Raw genomic sequence first — 25,143 nt, 5'->3', positions numbered from 1 at the left:
AAATCGCAAAATATCACAATACTCAACATATTGCAACAAGTTTAAAATTATAATAATATTGTATTGTGTTGTAATTATCGCAATATATTGGGGTCTCTGGTGATTTTTACCCCTAGAATACTGTACCAATTTCATTACACACAACAACAACTCTACAGCTTTTCCAAAACTTTCAATAAGTTTGATTAATTCCATTACTTTTCCAGGCCTGGAAAATAAGATTGAGAATTTTCAGGATTTCTTTTCCAGGTTTTCCATGATGGTGGGGACCGTGATTAAAAGATGCTGGGCTGCCTCAACTCCAGCTGATGTGCAGGGGCATAAGGAAAGAATGATTTATCTCATGCTGACAGTCTGTCTGTGGGGTAACCCTACAACAAATCCTGGCAATGCAGATCACATTAATGTGTTAATAAGAAAGTGATCATCGCAGTCACAACGTGAAAGAGCATGTAGCACCAGGGGAAGCTTGCCCTGCGCAAGGTGACTGTAGTTACCCCAGACATCCTCCATCGGGGAGAGGCAAAGGATTCCCTGCATCCTGCTTATGATATTTGTTGCTTATTTGAAATTTTTGGAGGAATACTGTGACATTGTGTGTCAGACTAAAGGTTTTTGAGGCTGCTGTCTCATTAGCTACTGTGTATGGGTTGTGAGGCTTGGTTAAAAGTGCCATTAAAGTGTTGAATCTCTCGATATGACTGAGGTGAAATACCTATTAGGGTGGGGTCTACTACACCTAACCTAACCTGTCTGATGGGGCAGGAGGACTCGATTCAGTGTAAGCTTTACAAAGAGAGAAGCAGGGCAGGTTTCTGACAAAGATGCAGCACAGCAGGCTTGATGACCCCTTGTGGTGTTTTCTTGAAATGACAAGAATTCAATTGTTTTATTTGTTTATGTGAATAAAGTAACTCATTAATCTCCATGGGATCAGTACTGTGATCACTACATACTTAAGGTGCTTCATCATTCAAGACCTTCTTTTTCCTTTTATTTCTTTAACCTTTTCAATTTATGTTTGATTTATTTTATTTTCCCTTATTTGTGGATTTATCACTTCTGTTGTTGTTTTTAATCTATTTCTTTGTATAATTATTATGATATTGGCATTTTAGGTGTTGCATCTTGTGTTATTTGTTTTAATTTTATCCTATCCTACCCTAGTTTTGTCTTGCTCGTGTTCAATAGGACTGTTTACATTTGGAAAGTAGTCTATCAGTCTATACGGATGGGTGATGTGAAAATTAAGGTATTATCTGCAATTATCCTGCATTAGATTACCTGCTCTGTTCCATCATAACTACTCCTGTCCTTTTAACCTCCGTTTACCTGCTGAAGTTCCTTTGAAGAGCCAATACAACGCATAAAAAACTGCCATATTGCAGCTGCTATCGTGTCACTAAAAGGTTGTTTCTGCCTTAAAATGACTTGTTTCATTCATAGTGATATTTGACAGATTATAGCCCACCCAGTCCTTTTTTACCTGTTTAAATACCTTTAAAGGGCCAATGCAATGCATAACATAATACAATTGAATATGATATATATTATATTATATAAATAATATAATACAATTTTCAACTTGCCAAAAAGTGATTGCTATCTTGCCATTGAAAGATTAGATAAGATCAATTTCTGCTGCAAAATGACTAGATTTAATTCACACTGACTATATTTGACAGACTGTAACTCACCCAGTCTTCTTACGCCTGTTAAAATACCTTTAAAAGACCAATGCAACAAATAAAAGGCAATTTTCAACTTACCAAAAAGTGATTGCAACTGCTCTTTTGTCACTGAAAAGTTGTTTCTGTCTCAAAATGACTAGATTCTTTGGGGTTTTATTTGACTAATTGTAATCACTCCAGTCATTTTGACCTGACCCATACTTTTAAAGAGACGATGCAATGTATAAAATGCAGTTTTCAACTTGCCAAAAAGTGATTGCAGCTGTTATCTCGCCACTGAAAGGTTGTGTCTGCCTCAGAATGACTAGGTTGAACTCACAGTGACTATATTTAATAGGTGATACAGCTTTAACAGGGTGCGCGCGCTCCCGCGGACGGCAATCAGTTTTTTTGGGGCATGACACCGGAAGTCACGTGCATAGTTCACGCAAAGCATCATGGGGGCTAGGAATAAGGTAGATAAATACAATTTTCTATACATTATATTAATTTGAATTCATTTTAAAACAATTATGTATTGACTTTGAAATGTGTGCTGTGTGTTTTGTTGATTTCCTCTTCATATAACAAAATATCTGTCGTCACTTTTACGCGGGAGGTCAAAGGTTACTAACAAAATGGCTGCACACAGCGCCACCGTTAACAGAGTAACATCAGCAGTCGCACAGAGAGGATATATTTGGAGGTTTTGATGCACCGCGACCGTAGCAGTCATTAGACGGACATATTGTGCTCCAGATATCACCGAGTGCAGGTCATTACCGACCTGTATGTGTGGGTAATGTGGGTACAACAAAAACACGACAGCAGTCTGCGGGGACATACACCGAACATAAAGCAGTCATTACAGAGAGTCCAGCGTTAGTACCGGGCTGGTGGGTGTATCTGAGTCCCATCCTAGCTATTTTGTTACATATTGCAAGCGTTTTTGTTAATGTCGGGGTAACATTAGAGGGTATATTTTTTCTTTGTTACTTTTTGCAGTGTGGCAAATGCACGAGCTTGCTGAATGTTGAGTAAAGTCGCCGAACAGTGAAGAGGAAGCATCACGGAGCAGTGTTTTGACATGATAAAACTTCAGTAAGGACACTCCGACAAGAAACGAGGATGAACCGGAAGAAGGATAAAGGATTTGAGAGCCCGCGACCCTTTAAATTATAAGTATTCTTTGTATTATTCTCTCCGTGTTGGCGTGAAATGAATGAAATGCTTTGCAGTCGTGTCATATTGTTGTGCAAAGGTAAAGTTAACATAACATTAGCAGCAGTTGCACCACTGAGTGCACGCAGTAACGTTACATCAAGTTTAAAAAACAGTTCTCCACTTATTGAATGCGATAAAATAACTAGTCTCATTCATATCAAATATTTACCTTATTGTTCTGTCATTGCTTTTACGACCCACCAGGTGGTGTGCATCAACAACATCAACTTCCAGAGGAAGTCTGTCATTGTGAGTACAGAGGTTACAGTAAACCAAAAACAATATAAAACAGCTCCACAGGCTAATAAATGTCTAACACTGAACCAAGTTGCACCCTATCCAGTCATTGCGCCCCTTGTAAAATTATAGCTACCCACCTACACATATTTGCACAGCACACTCATTTAACAAGAGAGAACAATAATAATAATAATAATATTAATAATAATACATTTTATATAGAGAGCTTTTTTTCAGGGTATTAAAAGACACTTCACATCCACTAGGGGATTTTAAGGACACTGGGAAAAGCCTCTTTAGAAACTTGCTCCTGTGTTTAGAAATGTTAACGTGCTTCCACTTGGTACTTTAACTTAAACGTTGTGTGCACTGTAGCGATGCATCTGTCTGTAACTAATTGCTCTTATATTGTACGTTGTCCGAAACAGGTTTCTCTTGAGAATGAGACCCTGTGTCTCAATGACCTGTATAAATAAAGGTTGAATAAAAATAAAAACATAATTTAAAATTATCTTAGAAAACACCTTTAAATATATATAACACACATCATTAGTCACACATGAAAAGCAATAATGATAATGTGTGGTTTGCTCAGTGATTTAAACAGGGACAAGGATGCAGTCTCAAATGTGTGGAATATAATCAGCAACATTTACTCCTATCAGCTTACATTCAGAACTCAAGCTTTTTGAATAATTAGTTCAATGATTCCTCATTTATGTTTATTAGATAATGTGTAGGCCTATGTGTCAGACTTAAGCCTGTTACTGTGTTATGGCCTTACAAAAGTATGTGAATCGTAAGTCACAAGGACATTGAGATACTTTGCAGCTGTTATAAATCCAGCAGAGCTACTAATGTTTGCAACCTTGTTGGGTGAAAAAAAAACTTTAATGCAGTTCATGTTATTCAGACAGTGAAAATCACTTTAACTAATTGTAGTATATTTTCACCAACTTCTTCTCTCGTTTGCATCCCTCAGGGCTTTGTTGAGCTGACCATTTTCCCCACCGTGGTCAACCTGAACAGGATCAAGCTTAACAGCAAACAATGCCGCATCTACAGGGTTCGAGTCAATGAACTTGAAGCCCCATTCATTTACAACGACCCCACACTGGAGGTGTGCCACCATGAGTCCAAGCAGTGAGTATGTCAGTGCACTTTGCACTGTCTTGGATGCACATTTTGGTAGAATATAGTATTACAAAATCATAGGTCGTAATATATGCCGTAGTCTTCTGAGTGTTAGTCAACAAATACAATTCTGCTGTGTCTCAGTAGATCTGTCCAATCAAAATTGTCTTCTGACTTTGCTTGTAAGTAGACAATGTTAGCAACATTTATGTGTTGTGTAGTTTCACAAAAGGCCAAAAACATCAGCTCAAATAATCCTTTATTTTTCTGCCTAATCTGCTTCAGTATCAAACCCAAATCAAGCCATCAAGACACATTTATTTGAAAACATTTTTGCATGAATAACTTGAAACATTGGATTCATTACTAGTCTTTTAGCTATTTAGGTTTTTTACCATCCAAAACTCAACAGGTTTGACACGTTAGATTTCAGTGATGTGATAAAATATGTGAGGCACTAGACATTTGGTGGAGACATGATCATATTGTGTAAATGGTTTGTGTGTCTACGTAGGAGGAACCTCAACTATTTCTCCAGTGCCTACACAGCAGCAGTGAGTGCTGTGGACCCTGATGCGGGACATGGGGAGCTGGTCATCAAAGTGCCCTCTGAACTCTGGAAACAAGGAGATGGTAAGAAGGTTACATAAGGCTACTGAAGCTTAAAAAGATTAAAAAGGCATGCAGAGTTGTTGTTCATCATTAAATGTGTACAATTCAGAGGAAACAGACACATCACCTACTGTCCTTTAAAAATTCCATCCTCTTCACTAGATTACTATTAAAAGGTCAAACTCCATAGTCAGAAGTTCCTTTCTTATTTCTTGAACTGACGTGGTCACATGATGTAGATCATACTTTTTGGAATCTTGACAGAAATGGAAATATATGATCGTGACCAAAACACGTTTCTGTATTTTGTGTCTCGAAGATTTGAAAGTTTTAAAGGTGTACATCGAGTTTTCCCTGGACCAGCCAAAAGGAGGTCTGCACTTTGTTGTTCCTGATGTGGAAGGCAGCATGGCAGAGAGAGGAGCTCACGTATTCTCCTTTGGATACCAGAACTCCACCAGGTATAGAAACAATGACTAACCATGATTTATTGATTTTGGCATTTTTGCCTTTTTATTAGATAAGACAGATCAACAGTGTGAAAGAGGGGGAGAGAGAGGGGATGACATGCAGCAAAGGGCCACAAGCTGGACTCAAACCCGCGGCCGCTGCGGCAAGGACTGTTCCGTTATTCATGGGGCGCCTGCTTTATCCACTAAACCATCTGACGCCCCAACCATGATTTAATTTGAGTCAAATAACACATTCTCCCAATCCACAATGCTAGTTAGAATACATAAAACTGAAGATTAAGGCCACAATCACACAAACGCGTTTTAAAACTATTGCCATACTAGGTGTTGACAGATTATCGGCCTGGCCGATTATCAGGGCCAACATTTGGCATTTTACCGATTATCTGTATCAGCATTTTAATTTAACGATTGCTGATAAAATTAATTAAAAAGTGCAAAGAAAGTGTCAGCATGGGAGGAACTTTTACTTTGTTAAAACCCAGGGAGCTGTTTTTATTTATTCATTTTTTATTTAGATTTTCTCTTGACTTTATAAAAAATGTTGGTGGGAACTTGCTGTATATGATGTTGAAAGTTTCAGTTTTGATAAAGCACTTGCTAAAGGCATTTAAACAAAGTTTTGTGGTGGAGTTTGTTATATTCCAAATTCTAAATAGTGACAGAAAGATTTTCTTTTTTATTGTAAATGCGTATTGGTTCCAAATACCAATTACTGGTCTCATTAACTACCAATAATCTGTATTGGTATTGGCCTTGAAAAACCAATATCAGTCAACTCCTACTTTTTATATCCACCCATCGATTGATTGTATCTGAAAAGCCACAGGTGTGGTGAATACCCTAATTGACAAGCAGCTCTGTGCAATGACAATGTGATGATAACAATAATATTATTATTAATAGGGATTATGAACTTTATTTGTATAGCACCTTTCAAAACACAGTTACACAGTACTTTACAATGAAATAAAACACATTTAATAAACATAAACGTAAAAGCAATAAAACATGAACACAATATATAACACAGTATATGATATATAATGACAGTGTATTAAACTATGCACACGTATCTGCTCAACTGAGGCATCTAAAACAGCAAGAGTGTAAACATCATTTGTCCTACTGTATTATTCATGAGAATATATTTCAAAACATGCAAATGTTGTTTAATGATTACGAGACATATTTGAGGGATTCTTTTAGGGGTGACTTCATAAAAAAGTTGCTGAGAAGTTGCTGTATATGATGTTTAAAGTTTCAGTTTTGATTAAACGTTTGCCAAAGGCATTTAAAACAGATTTTTGTGTTTGAGTTTGGTATATTTCAAATTCTAAATATTGACACAAAAGATTTCCATGTTAATAGTAAATTCATATTGGTATATTTCGGTCAACCCCTAATTGAATTCCCTAAAACTTAATGTCCAACTTCACCACAAGGTTCAAACAATGAAATGTTTGTTTTCATTTCAGCACAGTACCTGTACATTTTTAAACCATTGTCTCTTCTAAGTACATTGTAAAGCTTCCTAGTTGTCTGTCATGTAACAACTCTTATAAGGTCTTATTCTTTTTCTTTGCTCCCGACTCTCTGGATACTTCATGTGCTCTTGTACAGACTGACATATGTCACAGTCTTATGAAAACCCATGATAGTCAGTGGTCAGTGCATCCATTTATGGGCATGTACCTGAAGCTCATCATATTGTCTGCTCCCCCAGATTCTGGTTCCCCTGTGTGGATTCCTACTCAGAGCTGTGCACATGGAAGCTGGAGTTCACTGTGGATGCTTCTATGGTGGCAGTGTCCTGTGGTGATCTGGTGGAGACTGTCTACACCCACGACATGAGAAAGAAGACTTTCCACTATGTCCTCCCCATCCCTACCGCGGCTCCCAACATCTCCTTGGCTGTGGGGCCCTTTGAAATCCTTGTAGACCCCTATATGCACGAGGTGGGTTTGTTTTGAGCGGAGGTGGTGGGTTGAAATCATGATGTTTCTGCATGTAGTTTGGGATGTTGGAAAAACAATCCTATGTTGCTGTTTTTGATTGATTCATTTTGGCTAGCAGAAGGTATAATGATGCGATTCTTTTACTTGAACAGCACAGCACCACTTAAAGGGATAGTTCACCCAAAAATTGAAATTCAGTCATTATCTACTCACCCTCAGGCTTTTTGAAAGTTGGGTGAAGTTTTACAGTCCACAAAACACTACCAGTTTCATTGGGTTGCTTCGGTCCCAAACGACTGAAGCAAATGGTGACTAGGATTCAAACGTTAAAAAATACATAGTAAAACCACTAAATGTCTCCATACTGCTCGTTTAAAGTAATCCAAGTCTCCTGAAGCCCCAACGTGCCAAGTTGTTTTGAAAAATGTCACTGGCATCATGTTTTTAGCCTTGTTTTAGCCTGTAGCTCAGAGTGTGGGAGCCGTGTTCACATGTGCATGCACACATGAGACTAACAAGAGCTTGCAGTATCTGCACACCATTGTTGACATGCTACTAGGAAGCCTCCCCTACTTGCTTGCTGCAAACTCAGGAGGTCTCACTATGTTTGTGAGACCAGGATAATTGCTTAACAACACTACAGACTACAGCCATCTGTAAATCATTATGTCAAAGTTGTTTTATATCAACTAAAAACATCATGAGATGGATTTACTGCAGGTCTGTTGTAATGTGGTAATATTTTGTCCATCCTTGCATTTTCTGTTAATGACCACTAGATGTCCCTAAACACATGGTAGCAGTATTGAAGAGTAATAGAATTCATTGATGTAACATAAGGACACCGTGCCAATGTAATAGGTTTGAACTTTTAGACTTATTTCTCACCTTTTACTCCCCTTTTACTTCCTTTTTGAAAAATGCTGAATAAATACCTATAACCTTGTACGTTTTCCTGTTGCTTCCCAGGTGACCCATTTCTGCCTGCCTCAGCTGCTGCCACTGCTCAAACACTCCATGTCTTACCTTCATGAGATCTTTGAGTTCTACGAGGAGATTCTGACGTGCCGTTACCCTTATTCCTGCTTTAAGACTGTGTTTGTGGACGAGGCCTATGTGCAAGTGTCCTCCTATGCCTCCATGAGTATCTTCAGGTAAGCACAAGTTAGAGTTTGTGCCTGATTCTTTGTCCTTTCAGGTGAGGATAGGATTGGCAATTTTGTACATAAATGTTTTTGCAAACAGCTCTAGATAAATGTCAGTATCTTTGAGGTTAATTTACACAAAGCTGTTGCGGATTCTTGTTCAATATGTGTTTACTGTATTCTTCTCATTCTGTCTCACTCGAGTTGTTGGCCTTGTTTTTTTTTTCAGCACCAACCTGCTCCACAGCGCTTTGATCATAGACCAAACCCCAGTGACACGTCGCTGCCTGGCTCAGGCCTTGGCTCAGCAGTTCTTTGGCTGTTTTATCTCCAGGATGTCATGGTGAGACTCAACGCAGCCTTCATTTATAAGTTTAAGCCACTCAAAAATATCAATAGCAGTTTAAGTGTAAGCTATATGTAGAATATTTTCACCACTTTACCTTGCTGTAAGACAGCCCTTACCGACAGGGATCTGAAGCCGTTATATCAAAAACACAAGACTTCACTGAGAAAAAGTCATTTTACTCCGCAAAATGGCAGAGTTGCTGGTTTACTGCTGCCTCCATCAGCTGTTGTGGAAGGTAAAAAGGAGCAAATATTCAAAAATAGTGTTTAGTTAAACTGATAGTGATTTATTTAGGTGGCTAAAATATGTTCTGCTGCGGCTCCGCCCACAGCAGGACATTACTTAGCTTCCATGCTGTGTCGGTGTTGTGGGACTGTACTTAATTTATCAAAAGAGGTGGGGGGTGTGAATGTCACATTGACTTTTCCCCCATGTTTTGTTTAAGAAATCAAATCAATTTGCTTACATTTCAGAGGTTTAAATGTATGTTAAAGGCTACTGAATGCAGCACAAGAGATCTGATGTCGAGCCAGGTTTCTGAGGGTTAAAGACTGGCGAAGCTGTCTACATTACGGAACAGATCGACTTCCAATCGAATTATCTGGGTTTGTTCGTCCGACTTCGGGAAATTCAAATTAGTCTTATTTCAGTCAGACTAACACGTTTCCATGTATTTTAAAAATCCAGTTTTAGTTGGACTAACACAATAATTCCACGTTTTCTAACATCATGTAAACATACTGAGTGATTTGTTAGCTGTGCAGAGTTGCAAAAGTGTGCAGGGTTTGAACTTCTCTGTCAGGCTTTCATATTATTCTTCACACAATTACCTCCATCACTTTTCACATGCACAACCAAGTGCAATATCCTCATGGAGAGACTGTCCAAAATTGTGTGCTGTTATCCCCATTTGTGTAATTCATCATGTCTTACCTCTCTGTGACAGCAGGCCACCTTTGACTGTGTTCATTTGAATCAGATAGAAATGCATCAGCCTTCAAATGTGATCAAATGGTGCATTGTACCAACTAAGCATTCTGAGAGTAAGTAACGTTAACCTCAGGGGCCAGATTTGCATGTAATGGAAAAGTATTGTCATCATTGTTTGGAAGCACAGTCACATAATGTACAAACCACTTTCAGTTGAGCCCAGCAGTTCTCTCAATTGCGTTCTGGTGTTTTTTAGGCGTGTGGTTACATTTAGCCTTCAGACTTTTCGTATAAGGCCGGTGATGAGAGATTTACAACAGAGTTAAGCTGTTGTGTCAGTTCTGGGAGTCAGAAGTCGGGCCAGCGCTGGCCTGAATGACTGTGTACGTCGACATGATGGATCACCATGTTACTGCTTGGCAACTCGGCCAGTGCGTTCGGCGTGTGTGAGAGACTGAAGGATAACAGGGGGGGGAGTGGGGGGGTGGCTCGCTTGTGTTAAGAGGTTCATCAACAGGACTTAAACACTTTGTGCGTGAACAGAAATGCCTAGGTGTCCATCTTTTCCCTCCTCTCATCCTCCGTACCCCCTCTCTCCCCTCCTCCCCTCTCCTCACTGACCTCTAAACACACATCAGATGTGGGGCCTTGGTTTGCTTTTGTTGTGGAGCTGGCTGCTGTCGTGTAAGAAAAGACCTCAGGAAAGTCAGATCTCTTTGATTTCAGCAAAGTGGGGCGCTGCCTGCTTGCAATTAATCAGAGTGGGGGTTAACTGGGGCCTGTAATTGAAAACAGGCCATGCTCAGTAGCCCATCAGGCATAAAAGAGAAGGCACAAAAACAGAGAAACATTTTCAAATCTACGAAACCATATTGACAAATAGTGAAGTTGGTTATGAGCTTTAGAAAACAAGACATTGGATTACTGTTTACCTCTGCCTTGTAAGCCTGTCTAACAGAACAGTATTTTAATCACGTTTGGTTGTGTGCTACTATGACGCTCTATGTGCCTGTTTATTGTATATTCCAGACCAAATTTCCCTTACAGAGACAATAAAAGCTCTGAACTGAACTGAATTTTAAGTACACTTCACAAGTAGATGTCTAGTTAACATAAAATAAGATTAATAGTTATATTTACTTCCATTTCCCAAGGCAATATGTTTCCTATATTTTTTTAAAGTAAAATTAACTTGTCAGATTTTAAAGTCTGTGTTTTCCGAAGCTTTGAGGCTACTTTTCAAGAATACTTTCACACATCTGGAAAGTTGACATTGTGAATGAAAGGAAGTTCCAAGCTTCCACAGTTCTTAAAAATCCATAATCATAATATGATCCACAGAGATTGGATTAAATTACACTGCCATGCTGTCCTTAATGTTGATTATAGCAGATACACGGATGAAATCATCTTTACCACATAAACCACACTGGTCTCAGTTCAGCATCAAGCGGTGAAGCCACCCTGGTTGAATCAGGGTATTGTGTCTCTCTTGTTTTTTTTTTACAAGCTAATAAATCCAGGCTTATAAATTTATGAGAGTTGTGTTTGCTGTGCCAAGTTTCTTCCAGAAATGCCACAAGGGTAAAATTTACTATTACACATTGATGAAGTAACACAAGTGTGGCCTTAAATACTTTAAAAGGGGTTTAAAAAAGAAAAAAAAAGGTGTCTCCTTTGGAAGAGCTCAAAACAGTGTGGGCAACAGGGTTTGCTCAGTTTCCAGGTGTTCACTCATAGCTTCATATTTCTGTTTATTCTGGCCTGATTGTTAAGTAGCTTCACACTTCTTGCCATAAATCGAATGCTTAAAAGAGGCCCTTTGTCGTCTGACCCTGACTGATTGCAGGGCTGAAGTTAATTCACTTAAAAATCTTGGAGTTAAACTGCACTTCATTTGCTACTCCTCACTGTGAATAATTCTTAAAAGTTTAGACATTTACCTTGAAGGAACTAAACTTGGTATTTTGCAATGATTTGTATTTGACCGCAATGGCATGATGTGTTGTTGCCTCTGTAGGGCTGATGAGTGGGTGTTGAAGGGAATCTCCGGCTACATCTTCGGCCTTTACCTAAAGAAGACCTTTGGAGTCAATGAGTACCGGCACTGGATCAAAGAGGTAACCGTTTCTTGTTTCAGCTGTCGTCATACCTCTTTCCTCAGGATATAGGTAAAAACCTAGAATTGATTTCCCTTAATGTTAACGTGATGCAACTTATTAATCAATCATCAGCTAATCTGAATCTGTCCTGATGCATCTCAACCTTGTAGTCATTGTAGTAACTAAATGTCAGTTTAAGCATTTTTTTGTTATGAGCCGGTTTGTCAAATATAACAAAAAATTTCAATAGATCATCTTGGGCTTTGGGAAATTACAGAAGGCACCTTTCACTGTGTTCTGACATTTTATTGACAAAATCGTTAGGGAGAAAATAGCATGCCTTATTAATTAATGGACTATGACATTTTTTTAAATAAGAAAAATAAAGTTAGTTGCAGCCCATCAAATGATGTGCAAAAAAAGAAATGTATTTATTAAAATAATTGAATTTATTAAATTTTAATAAATGTTATTTTGTTGTTTCCCAGGAGTTGGACAAGATTGTGGAGTATGAACTAAAGATGGGAGGAGTTCTGTTACATCCAACCTTCAGTGGAGGCAAAGAGAAGGACAAGTAAAACATTGAATTTCAATTTAAATCCCTATGCATCAGTTACAGTAATTTAGTTATAATATTTGAAATGTAAGTCATTTTCTGCATCCTAATTGCACTAAATCTTTTCTTTTCAGTCCAACACCCCACCTTCACTTCTCCATCAAGCACCCCCACACTTTGTCCTGGGAGTACTTCAAGATGTTTCAGTGTAAGGCCCACCTGGTGATGAGGCTGATAGAAAACAGGATCAGCATGGAGTTCATGCTGCAGGTGAGACAAAGACAGTGATTCCTTGTCTTCTGCCTCTGTCACTCTCCTCTAAATCAGAATTTGTTAACTTTATAACTGAAACTGCTTTAGTCGTTATGTGAGTTTTTTGTTTTGTGCCTGTGTGTCCTTTGCGCTGTCTTTCTATAGGTTTTCAACAAGCTTCTGAGCCTGGCCAGCACAGCCTCGTCCCAGAAGTACCAGAGCCACATGTGGAGCCAGATGCTTCTGTCCACTCACGCCTTCCTCAAGTCCATCTCCAACGTCTCAGGCAAAGACATCGGCCCCCTCATCAAGCAATGGGTGTATCCTTTTATTTTTAATGAATTTGTTTGCAAACAAACTTAGTGATAATTAATGATCTGGTTGAACTTTATGACTCTACGCAGTTGGGAGCAATTGAGGTTCAATGCTCAGTTATGTCAGACTGTGAATCATCCTTCAAAATAAAGCATTTGGCAGGTATTTATGCAGCCCTACAGCTCCAATTCCACTGACTTTGAACTACAAATGTCGCCACTACATACAAATAATATTAACTTGGTGAAACCTTCCCCACAGTTGGTTGTTTGATCAGACTTTTCTTGGTTATCTTGGTTAACTTTTTCGTACGCAGAGACCAAAGTGCTGTGGTGAAATTCTTTGGCAGTTTTGCCTTCAACAGGAAGCGGAACGTGCTAGAGTTGGAGATCCGTCAGGACTACACATCATCTGGAACTCAGAAATATGTGGTGAGTGTTCAGATACAGTTTTCAGGATTGTATAAATGTAGAATTTACATAACCTGATCTATTTTTTAAGTTTTCTTTTTCTTTTTTTTTGCTCATGGATCCATACAAGCAAGTTTTCATTCTTTCCACACTCAACAAAAGAGCTGAAACACCTGATTACACGGTTTGTTGTCTTGACATGGCATATGAAATTGTTATTGAAGAGGATGCGTTCCATCCAGGACTAGAAAAAATACTATTATGTCAGTGCTCTGATGAATACATTTAGACAAAAACTGGCTTCATATCAAGATTAATTGGGAGAAACCAAGCAATTCTATGGAAAATGAGACAGTCGGCACCCCCATGTAGCCTGAATGAAAAGGTCCTTTGTTTCATAACATATTTTTCCTACACCTGTGACGATTTAAAAAAGAATGGCAGGAGAATCGGGCTCCTGAGATCTAATTTTATAATTTTAATAATAGTCAACTATTTTAGGTTACCCCTACTGGAATGAATGTGTTGTGAAAGTCCATTTCTTTTGTTAGTAGGTGATTTCTGTTTGTTTGTGTTTTAGAGCAGCCAAAGTCGAGGAGCACTGTTGGCCACTAACCTAGTCTGCATACCCAGGATTGCTGATGCTATTAGTCAGTGAATGGATTAGTTATTTTTATAGTGCAGAGTAACAGAAAAAAAGAATGAATACATCATTTTTTCTGTTTAATTTTCTACACCAGTTAATAAATGGGACAAAAAAATGCTGTTTTTCCTGAAACTGTCCTGTTATGTTGGAAAACATAAGAATCCATGACTCTAAATGGATAAATGAATGTAGAAATGTTACAGATTCTGTCTTTAAGGGGCTAGAAGTACTGTAACGTTGCTATTACTTCAACTAATCATACGTGTATTACCCTGCAGGGTCCCATCAAAGTGACAGTGCAGGAGCTGGATGGATCCTTCAACCACACGCTGCAGATAGAAGAGAACAGCCTCAAACACGACATCCCCTGTCACTCCAAGAGCAGACGGTATGTGCGGCTGCAGAACACACTGGTCCATTCACACATGATTCATATTTTATTATATTACCCTGTAGTAATACTTATGTTTTATTAAATATTGTATATATTCTTTGTCTTTCTGCTGCAGCAACACCCATGACCCCCCTTGAATGTGCCCCGTGTCAGTCTTGTAGTTTTTTATGGAGTAATTGCTGATTGTTCTGTTGGTGTCTTTTCTCAGAAACAAGAAGAAGAAGATCCCTCTGATGAACGGAGAGGAAGTTGACATGGATTTATCGGCTATGGAGTAAGACATCGACTCTGCTACTATTTGACTTGTTAATATATTACGTATTGCATGAATGTTGTCTTTTCTTGTTAAAGCTGCATTTCATTTAAGTAATACAGTTTTTAACTTGACCATAGCAAACAAACAAACAGTGCCTCTATATGGCTTTTATCAGTCTCACCTTGTTAAGAATAAATGTTGTGTGAAAGCAACAATAGGTCTCTGGGAAGCAGCTTCCACAGAGGTACCTGTGGAAATTAGGAATGTGGGTTGAGTTACTGCACTTTTCTTTTTAACCTTCTGTCACTGTGTTTGTCCCCTGTTGTCTGCAGTGCTGACTCTCCTCTCCTGTGGATCCGGATCGACCCGGACATGTCCATTCTGAGGAAGGTGGAGTTTGAGCAGGCTGACTTCATGTGGCAGTACCAGCTGCGCTATGAGAGGGATGTAGTTGCACAGGTGGGCTGATGGCAAGAGTGAAGCTCTCCACACTGGCTTTTTCAAACATTTGTAAATCATTACTCGAACATCCACATGGACCATATCACCCAGCAGTTTGTTTAGTTTATTACCTACAATGAGAGCAAATCACTTCACTCCTAATGTGTGCTTCCAGCAGAAATGGGCTCCAGTAGCTGGTTACATTTTGGATCAGGCTCCTTGTTGGCAAAACAACCAGATTTGCTAAGTTCCAACTTTGACTAATCTCTTCATCTCTCTTCACTCTCTATTAAGAGAGAGAGCATTGAAAACATTTCGCCAACTGCAGCTATCACGATTTAAAATCAGATTAATTTCAGTAGCATTTTTATCCTGTATATTCTGCTGCTCATCTAATTTTCAGATTGTAGCTGCAGATTGTGATCATTAATTAGGCTGTTATAGACTGGAGTGTTTCTTTCTCCGCTAACAAAAGCTGATTAGACATCTTTTGGTGGGAATTATTTTAGCATTAAGTTACTTTCAAATGTGGAAATGTAAACAAAATATGATTTGATAAATGGATTCTGCACTGGATTTGACTAGGATAAAATGCTATAGAAGCACATCTTTTGTTTGTAGTTTGAATTTCATAAGATGAGCCTGTACCTTATCGCTCTCTGTTAGGAGGAGGCCATCACAGCTCTGGAAAAGTTCCCAACTCCTGCCTCCAGACTGGCTCTGACAGACATCCTGGAGCAAGAACAGTGTTTCTACAAAGTCCGTATGCAGGCCTGCTTCTGTTTGGCCAAGGTATGTGTGTCAGTACGTTTACATGCAATTTGTACGAGCTGATTAGGTCATTTAATTGTACTACTGTCCTTGTCCCAGTATAGAGAGATGCAGCGAGGGAGATATGTCCCCTTTCAGCTAGTTGCAAAAGACCTTTATTTTTTAAGCAGTCGATGATATAGACCTCATCACAATCATAACTGTTTATTTATAATAACTGTGGTTGAAAATGTTGCACCGTGTACATACAATCAAACAGTGCTGAGCAAACTCTGCCTTCATTGATTAGTTATAAAAAACAAAATCAATATCAATTTAAGTGTACACTATATTTGGAATATTTTCACTGCTTTACCTTGCTGTAAGCATGGCATTGCATCAATCAGCTTCCGTGACGGTGTTCTGGGACTGCACTTTTATCAGAGGAGGAGGGTGGCTGGGTGGTGCCTCTTTTATTTAAAACAAATATAAAATAGTACATTTTCATGTTGTAAATCCCTCACCTGAGCAAAAATCCCCTCCTCAGTGCAAGTCCAATTTCAGTTAGACTAACATGTTTACATGTATTTTAAAAGTCAAGTTTTAGTTGGACTAAAAGTTTCATCAAATATGACTTAAGTTATTTCTATAAAAGTTACTAACTACAGCTTTAAAGGTATCTGGGTCAGGGCTGCTGCCCGTCAAAGGTAGATTTATAAGCTCACAGCCCGATGTCCACACTGCAGGGCCTATTGAAAGATCAAAACATCATTTAACATGAATACTGGGCATCCATAGGAATGCCTAGCATATTTAACTGTGTGTTGAAAAAGAGAGTGTAGCTTTGCAAAGATGGAGTGAGAGGGGAAGAGGAGATATGGGGAGTAATGTGGATGGATTAGTAGATGAAAGAAACTAAGGAAAGAGGAGGGAAAGAAAGGCCGAGGGTCAGTAGGTGGATGAAGGTTTGGGAGGTCTACATGAGTGATGCATGGAGAGAGAGAGAAGACAGAAAGAGAAAAACAAGCTTACAGTGTCACTCTGACTCTGAGAGTAGCAGATCTGACAGTTTGAATTTATTTTTCAGAAACTTGTTCGTGGAGGATGACAGAATCTTACCTGTATTTCCTGTACTTTGCATCTTTCTCACTCATTATTTGGGAAAAAATCATTTTTTTCTAAACTCTTTTGTTGAAACAATATTGTTAAAAGGGCTACAGTATGAGAACAACAACTTCCCTCAGCCAGCAAGGCCACCCACCAGTTTAACCCTCGCTGCTCAGTTGACTGAATAATCCTATTCTGCGGCTGCAGGAAATTCTCTATTCTCTGGATTCGGTTTATTCCAACTTTAACCCCACTGGATTTTCTGCCATTCGGGTTCCACCTGAACCAATATTTTCACAACATGATAAACTGAGTGGAGGTTGAAATGGCAGCACTTCACTTCTTTCATTAAGTTGCTGTGTTTGGCTACAGAACCCCCAACAGACTCCATCGTAATGGCCTTTGGTGCTGCACACACAGATTGACATGCAAGCTCGTACACAGAGACACACACACACACACTCACAGACCCACACTAACCACAGAGTGAAATATGACTGACTTTAGATGGACTTGGCCACATTGTGATTGGTTGGGATGGCATTTACTTGCTTGTTATTGATAGAAAATGTGGTGAGGAAGAAGGAACAGCCTCGGGCTGAAACACTGGGGAGGGGGGTGGGGGTATAAAAACTGTCAAATGCATACACGTTAAAAACTCTGACACACAGAAAATACAGATGTGTTCGTGTGCGCGCACACACACGCACACAGACACACACATATATACAAAAACATTCCGGTGTACATGCCCCCCTTTATTTACTTTACCAAACGACAACATCCTGTGTCAGTGACCCTTAGCCCCATATTACCACATTAACATAAATTCCCCAATATCCTGTTGGAACCCAAAGACCGCTGGAGCCACCGATCTTCATACCTGTGGAAACCTCATGTGCTGCCTGTGTGTATATTTGCCTTTTACTTTGTAGTTCAGTTCTAACCGCAGAAATTATAACGGACAGAAAGAACATTGTTACACAAGTTACAACATTCTTGCCCCATCGTTTTTGTGCCATGCAGCATTTTTCAAGTAACTACCACAATAGCTCTTGAGAGTGCAGCTCATACGTCTGTGTACATTTTACATTCCTCATGCTTTGCAGTGATTTGAAGAACATTTAGTTTTTAAGTTCAAAAGTTGTCTGTCTGTCCCATTTTTGTGATGCGATATCTCAAGAACGCCTTGAGGGAATGTCTTCAAATCTGGCACTAATGTTTACTTAGACTTATCAATGAACTGATTAGATTTTAGTGGTCATAGGTCAAAGGTCAAGGTCATTGTGACACCATCTGTCTCATTCTTCTGAACATGATATCTGAAGAACACCTTTAGGGAAATTTTCCAAATTTGGCACTGACATCCACTTGGATTCATGGATGAACCGATCAGAATATGGTGGTCAAAGGTCAAGGTCAGTTTGACCTCACAAAATACCTTTTTTGGTCAGAACTCAAAAAATCATTTGAAATTATTGACAAAATTTCACATACATTCCTGACAGGATAAAATTATGAGTACTTATAATAATAAGTAATTAAATTTTTATTATCCAAAAGTCAGAAGTCAACTTCACTCTGACATCATAATAGTCTGCACTCTCCTTGGGTGTCCACCATGAAACTGTGCTGACTTTATGGATCTTCTTTGCTGCTGTGGGGAAGATGTGTGCGAAGCATCCATGTTTTTACAGACATGGATGTAAACTGTAAGGGAAATTTGACTGGTGTGCAGAGGCATATAGCCATGAGGCAGTAATTATAGTTCTTTTACTGTGATGACAGCAAATAGAGGACACCTGACAAATGCTGTCCTCTGCAGATGGCAGCTTGAACACAACTGTATTGAAGTAACCGACTAAACTTAGTTTTTCTCTTCATGTGTGTGCATGGAAACCTTGCAGATAGCCAACGCCATGGTGAGCACATGGCAGGGTCCGCCAGCAATGAAGTCCCTGTTCACTCGGATGTTCTGCTGTAAGAGCTGCCCCAACATCGTCAAGACCAACAACTTCATTAACTTCCAGAGCTACTTCCTGCAAAAGGTATGTCAAAGAAACAAAATACAGGGACAGGTATACACAAGTAAAGTATTTCACCGATATAAAGAAGGTCCTCACATAAAACTTAGCTGTCTCTGTATATGTGGTTGATAATAATAGATTTTAGAACAGAAATACAGAAATATCTTTTAAGATTTGAAGACATAGGATTTTTTTTTTTTTGTTTGTTTTTTTGTTTTTTTTTTGTATTTTGGCTGATCTTGGCAATAAAACATACAAAATGGAAAAGATTACTATGGGAATTAGAAACAAATACATTTATTTGAAGAAAGATGGAAGAAATGGATTAAATTTATAACATAATGCTGTTTTTATTTCTATTTTTCTTCTTTATATATCTCACCTACTAACTAAATAATATCCAATGTGGATAAGTACATAACATTACGTTACATTACATATATTTGTTTTGTGTATTCAACTTAAGAAATAAAAAAATGTGCTCTACTGAAGCTCATTGTAGAACTGAGTTATCAAATTGTGTTTCTCCATCTCTTTTGTAGCAGTATCATGTCATGAGAACTGTTTTTTCTTTGCTTTTATGTCAGACGATGCCCGTTGCCATGGCGTTACTCAGAGATGTCCAGAATCTCTGTCCCAAAGATGTCCTCAACTTTATCCTTGACCTCATCAAGTATAACGACAACAGAAAAAACAAAGTAAGGACTCAAATCATTTTACTGATTACAACAATAAATCCCAGTGATACAAATCCTCAAACAGGGATTTTAACTTCTCCGTCTTTTCCTTCTCTCTCTGTCTTCTATCCTCCTCCTCCTCGTGTCTGTCTCTAGTTTTCAGATAACTACTACCGTGCAGATCTGATAGAAGCACTGACCAACTCTCTGACCCCAGCCATCAGCATCAACAACGAGGTGCGGACAGTGGACAATCTGAATGCTGACGTCCGTCTCATCTTGGAGGAGATCACACGGTTCCTCAACATGGAGAAACTGCTGCCGAGCTTCAGAAACACAATCACCGTCAGGTTAAGAGCGCACTGTGTTTACCTATATATGTCTCACAGATGATGTCCTAAAACGTGTTTCCCCTGGCGACTCTTCGTCTCAGTTGCTAGAATTCTAAAATGTTTGGATATTGCTTCCTATAGTGATAAACGTAGTAGAGAACACTTTCTGGTTTCCATCTAATCAGACCATGTTCGCACAAGGATCTTATCTCCATCCACAAGCAGCCACTAGTTTCTTTTAGGAAATTAGGCTTAAGTGTACTTACCATGGATTCTGCCACAATAATTGGACAACAAAATAATTTTTCCTTGTTTTTTAAAGATTAGCCTTTGTTTAAAATGTTATAAAATATTATCAAAGATTGGTCTTTCATATATTACAAATAATAGGGTGCTGCATGCTATAATATCTAAGTGTGTATTTGCATTGATCACTGAATAACTTGAAAAAATGCTTTTTTTTTGTTATTGATGTTGAGATTTTAGATATGGAAGATCATTTTTAGTCATACCAATTTACAGTTTGTCTTTGAAGTTTCCGTTCCCTTTTCCTGTAAACAGTAGTCAGGGATTCTCAGGAACCTGAAGAAGCATAGCTTCAGTTTGATGGTAGACTCGGGTTTGGATTATGCACAACAAATATCCATCTGTCACTGTTAGCTTAGCATATAGTATGAAAGAAGTAACAGGTTAAGTTTGTGGGAAAGAAAAAGTGGGTCCCAAATTTGATTATCATTGTATAATAATAATAATAATAATAATAACAATATATTGTTAGGCAACAACAAGTTGTAAATTATATAGGATTTTTCCAAAAGCAGAGAAAATTGTGTTATTTTGCTGACACAAAAACAACATATTTTTGCATTAATTTTACACCTAACATCATTTGTCACTTCCTCTGCTCCACTCCTTTTCCTCTCTCCAGCTGTCTGAGTGCAATCCGTCAGCTTCAGAAGAACGGTCATATTCCTAGTGACGCGTCGCTCTTCAAGTCCTACGCTCAGTACGGACACTTTGTGGACGTTCGCATTGCTGCACTGGAGGCTCTGGTGGACTATACAAGAGGTAGGACATTTATTGGTGTGCAAGCTGTGGTGAGCATAAATATTTTTGAGAAGCTCACTAATATAGCTCAGAGGTGATTTTTTGCTGTTCAGTCGATGTTAAAGTGTGTTAAAGTGCATCCATCTGTTTGAGAAAAACACATTTGTTTTGATGTATGATGCCTATTTTTTCGACCATTCCATTTTATTTTGACACATTTTTAGGATGTTGAGGACATTCTACATAGTGATGTGTTTTTGTATTCACGTTTGTTGAGTTTCTCTCTCATGTACATTTTTGTCTTTGTGGATCCCGCAGTTGAGAGAAGCTCAGCGGAGCTGCAGTGGCTGCTCAACATGGTCCAGAATGACCCGGCTCATTATGTCAGGTCAGTTAGCAGCCAGCACATATAGAGGGTTCCCATAGATCCTTAAAAAGGCCTTAAATTTCTTAAATTACTTTTTCAAAAGTCTTAAAACTGCTCAGACATGGGGAGTAGGATTTCATGATTTTTTCATGTAGCACTGTAAAGGCTCAAAAAATTGGTTACATTTTATTTTTTGGTGAAATAATTTAATCCTTTTCTAAAACTCGTCATGTTGTGAATCCAAACAGTGGAATCTCACACGCAGAGTGAGAAACTCCAAATTGCCAAAAAGAATGGCCAAAAATGCCTGAAGTTTCCCACTTCTGTTGGTAAACCCAATAGACACTTAAATTATAATCATTTTTCAACATTTGCCACACTTAATCTAACCTTTTCACATCATTTTTTTTGTTACAATAAATATTTGGGCGAAATGAAATTCTACATTTCTTCAATTTTGGCTATTGGAAATTGGTCCTAAATTTAATTCTGAGTGGCATTAGAAAAGTCTTGAAATGTCTTAAATCTGATTTACTTTTAGCTGAAAGAACCCTGCACATATGCACTCATTTAACACGCAGTCATGCTGAACATCACACAGTGTACATGTCTTTCCTCTCATGTTTAAACAGAAGTTAACACTTAGCCTAGTCTAAAAGTAAGAAAACACACAGAAAACAGTCAACATTGAGCACAATTACATCTATAATGTCCAATAAAATGTGGGTTTTATAAGAGCCATTGGAAATCCTTTGTTCATCAGCTGCTGAACCCTCATAGTGCGTGGCTTTTCCTTAACTTGGGAATGCCTTCACATAAAACAGGACTTAAATCACTTTAGAAAGGATTGTCTTTTCAGCAGAAACAATAACAGAAAACAATAACTCTTCCAATGTACCTCTGAGTATGTGAGTGTTCTTGTAAGATAGACTTGACGAAAGTGAACCTGCCCTTTGATTGTTTTTTTTTGGTTATCTCAGAACTCAAAAAAAAGGAGAGGTGTGAAGTGCGTGAGCTGCTGACTCCGCCAATACAATGATAAGCAGTCACCTTTCATCACAGGCAAACCTGTGGATTACTCTTGTTGTTCTATAGTGTATATTACCGTCTGGATAAGTGATCATGCATAGGTAAATAAATAATCGGTCTCACCTGCTGTTTAAAAAAGGCTATAGTTAATGTTATATGACAGATAACATGGATTTTTCATCTTCGTGTTTGCTTGTCTGCATTTCTTGTTTGTTCAGACATAAAATCCTGGGTATGCTCTCTAAGAATCCACCTTTCACCAAGACCACGGACTCCACTCTGTGTAACGAAGCTCTGGTCGACCAGCTCTGGAAACTTATGAACTCAGGTGAGAAGCACACACAACAACATCTTGTTGTCACTGAGTCAGTCAAGCTATGCAGATATGATTGATAAACTAGTTACAGGCTGAAAAAAGGCTGGAGTATCAGGCTGGTTTGAGGTGCTTGTGTCTGAATGTGACCCAACTATGTAAAAAATCATTCACATCATTGTTAACCCTTAGAGACCTTTTGGCACATTTTAAGCACTTTTTGTCCTTATTTTTTTCTATACTTTTTGCTGTTTTCATGCATATGGCATACATTTTGGCAAGATTGTGCAATTTTATTTAATGTTGGAAATTCAAGCTCATGACATTCACACGTTAAGTGCTGAAAATGTTCCATTGAAACCCATTCAAACTGCAGTTTTTGATCTCACAGCCATCGAAGCATAAAAACATGCATCATTTTATTTCTGGCTGTTATTCTGGGCTTTTGCCGTGGAATTTGTCATTTTTACTATTTTCCACCAGACAACCTAATTTTACCATATTTTGCTTATGGAGAAAATACATGCTATTTCCACTAGGTACACTGTCACAGTCAGTGTTGCTGCAAATTATTGACATATACAAGGCTGTAATAATAAAAAAAATCTACTTTGCATGTTGTATATTGAAAATAATTAATTCATCTAAAAACACAGTGGCATCGTGACAAAAACCTGGCATTTAAAGGGGTTACAATTCAGGAAATTAGTGAATATTAGATTTTTTTTGAATTAGGACTGATGTTGGTTAAAGAATAAGCTCAGTGAAAGTAGAAAACAATATAATGTAGGATATTTTTATAACCTGATTTTGAAAAGCAACTTTTGTGTGCAAAGTGGTAGGATGAGAGTATTTTACATAAAAAAATAATAATGTAAAAAAATCAACGTTGCTGCTAATAACTGACATATCCCAGGCTGTGAATAAAAAACTCTACTTTGCATGTAGTATATTGAAAATAATTCATTTTTGTATTGTTTTTTTTTTTTAAATCTAAAAACATTTTAAGGCTCCATTGTGAGAAATGCTTTTAGCAGCAAAGTGATATGAGTATGTGTAATATTAAAGCCGGCTCTAAGGGATAAATAGATGCAGTTGACAGTGTATGAAGAATGTGGTGAACAGAGCTATGCAATGATTAGAAGATTATTTTCTGGCCAGTCTGTGCACACTGGGTCATTAAAAGCACATAAAGCACCTAATGTCTGTTTTCATCTTGCCTTTGATTCTTCAAAAACATGCCTGATTAAATTGTGTTGGGAGAATTTTGGCAGCATGTTCATAAAGCGAAGAACAGTTTTTCAGTTTATCATTTCGGTTCAGCATTTATTTACCTACAAACAACCTAAACTGTGCAATCAACATATTTTATTTAGTGTGATTTGGTACAAAGTTAGAATAAATCCATTTAGCCTGACAGCTCTCTCCCTGTAGAGGAGGCATGACACTGCAGAGACCTGAATACATTTGTGGGTCACCTAAAAAAGAAACTATTTTGTGATGTTGTAAGACATTTCTTATTCTCTATCAAAGCCAGCAGTGCCTATTAAACATGTCGCCAGAAAAACTCTAAGCAAATATCTTTCACAACAGGAGGCACTCTCATTTTACCAGTTCGCTTCTGATTCCACTCTGGCTTCAGACATCTGAGAAGATTATTTCACAACCTACTGGTGCTGTCTGAATGTTTTTCAAAAACCAAAGTGGCTTCAGAAAGTAATATTTTGCTGTGTCATTTAAAGCACATTTTTTGGATATTTTCTAAAGCATTTCAGGTCCCTCGCTGCACAGCTGGCTCAACCAGTAGGATGGTTTCCATCACAGATTTGTGCAAAACTTGTGACATTTTTAAAATGTCGATAAAACACAGTTGCAAGATGACTGTGTATCCAGGTTTATTTCTATTCTAGCCGCCGCACTAGCTGTCATTAATTCCAATCCAAGGCGACGTAGGCGTGTTATGTGAGTGATAATGGAAAGGTGAGAGGCATTGAGTTATGCGATGCAATAACACCTCTTGCAGCGCCTGCTGCATCATGCTTGTGTGTTTTTCACAATGTCATGTGACTCTTTGTTGTACATCATGTCACCTATAAAAGCTAAAAAAGGGTTTTCTTTGCAGTTTTGCGAAATATGGCTTTTTCAAATCACCTGAAATACCACCTCATACGAGTGTAAAAACTTTTTTTTGTTTTTTTGTTTGTTCCTTTTTTAAATTGATGTGTTTCCGTAAGCCATCTTTTATATTTGCAATTTCAATTTGTGCAGGGGTTGTTGGAAACCCACTTTGACTTTGAAACTTGGAACCACCAGGGCTCCTCCTTGAGCTGACTTAAGCCACATTCAGTATCCAGAGAGGAAGGGCTTTAGTCAGAGAGGTGACTGAG

At 38.3% G+C, this 25,143-nt stretch overlaps 1 protein-coding gene across 3 annotated transcripts in view; it reads left to right on the top strand.

Annotated features, from left to right (window-relative positions):
- The first annotated feature begins 2,311 nt into the window (after positions 1-2,311).
- The window catches only part of taf2 (TAF2 RNA polymerase II, TATA box binding protein (TBP)-associated factor), a 29,278-nt gene continuing 6,446 nt past the window's right edge, over positions 2,312-25,143 (top strand). The window contains exons 1-24 of one of the 3 annotated variants that reach the window (XM_042490670.1): positions 2,312-2,445; positions 2,676-2,848; positions 3,089-3,143; positions 4,117-4,277; positions 4,783-4,901; positions 5,200-5,341; positions 7,080-7,311; positions 8,281-8,465; positions 8,686-8,799; positions 11,756-11,855; positions 12,326-12,411; positions 12,528-12,663; positions 12,811-12,965; positions 13,277-13,391; positions 14,295-14,404; positions 14,619-14,684; positions 14,999-15,125; positions 15,774-15,899; positions 18,872-19,012; positions 19,579-19,689; positions 19,825-20,018; positions 20,929-21,068; positions 21,366-21,435; positions 22,662-22,771. In XM_042490670.1, the coding sequence (XP_042346604.1) occupies positions 2,799-2,848; positions 3,089-3,143; positions 4,117-4,277; positions 4,783-4,901; positions 5,200-5,341; positions 7,080-7,311; positions 8,281-8,465; positions 8,686-8,799; positions 11,756-11,855; positions 12,326-12,411; positions 12,528-12,663; positions 12,811-12,965; positions 13,277-13,391; positions 14,295-14,404; positions 14,619-14,684; positions 14,999-15,125; positions 15,774-15,899; positions 18,872-19,012; positions 19,579-19,689; positions 19,825-20,018; positions 20,929-21,068; positions 21,366-21,435; positions 22,662-22,771 (2,845 nt within the window). In that variant the 5' untranslated portion in view covers positions 2,312-2,445; positions 2,676-2,798. Of the gene's footprint in view, positions 2,567-2,675; positions 2,849-3,088; positions 3,144-4,116; positions 4,278-4,782; positions 4,902-5,199; positions 5,342-7,079; positions 7,312-8,280; positions 8,466-8,685; positions 8,800-11,755; positions 11,856-12,325; positions 12,412-12,527; positions 12,664-12,810; positions 12,966-13,276; positions 13,392-14,294; positions 14,405-14,618; positions 14,685-14,998; positions 15,126-15,773; positions 15,900-18,871; positions 19,013-19,578; positions 19,690-19,824; positions 20,019-20,928; positions 21,069-21,365; positions 21,436-22,661; positions 22,772-25,143 lie in introns of all 3 variants that reach the window. The other 2 variants (XM_042490669.1, XM_042490668.1) reach the window with 2 other exon arrangements.

The sequence above is a fragment of the Plectropomus leopardus genome, chromosome 7 (assembly GCF_008729295.1).
Source record: "Plectropomus leopardus isolate mb chromosome 7, YSFRI_Pleo_2.0, whole genome shotgun sequence".
NCBI classification, from domain to species: domain Eukaryota; kingdom Metazoa; phylum Chordata; class Actinopteri; order Perciformes; family Serranidae; genus Plectropomus; species Plectropomus leopardus.
The sequence above is the reverse complement of the archived record's forward strand: the minus strand, read 5'-3'. Positions and strand labels throughout refer to the sequence as shown.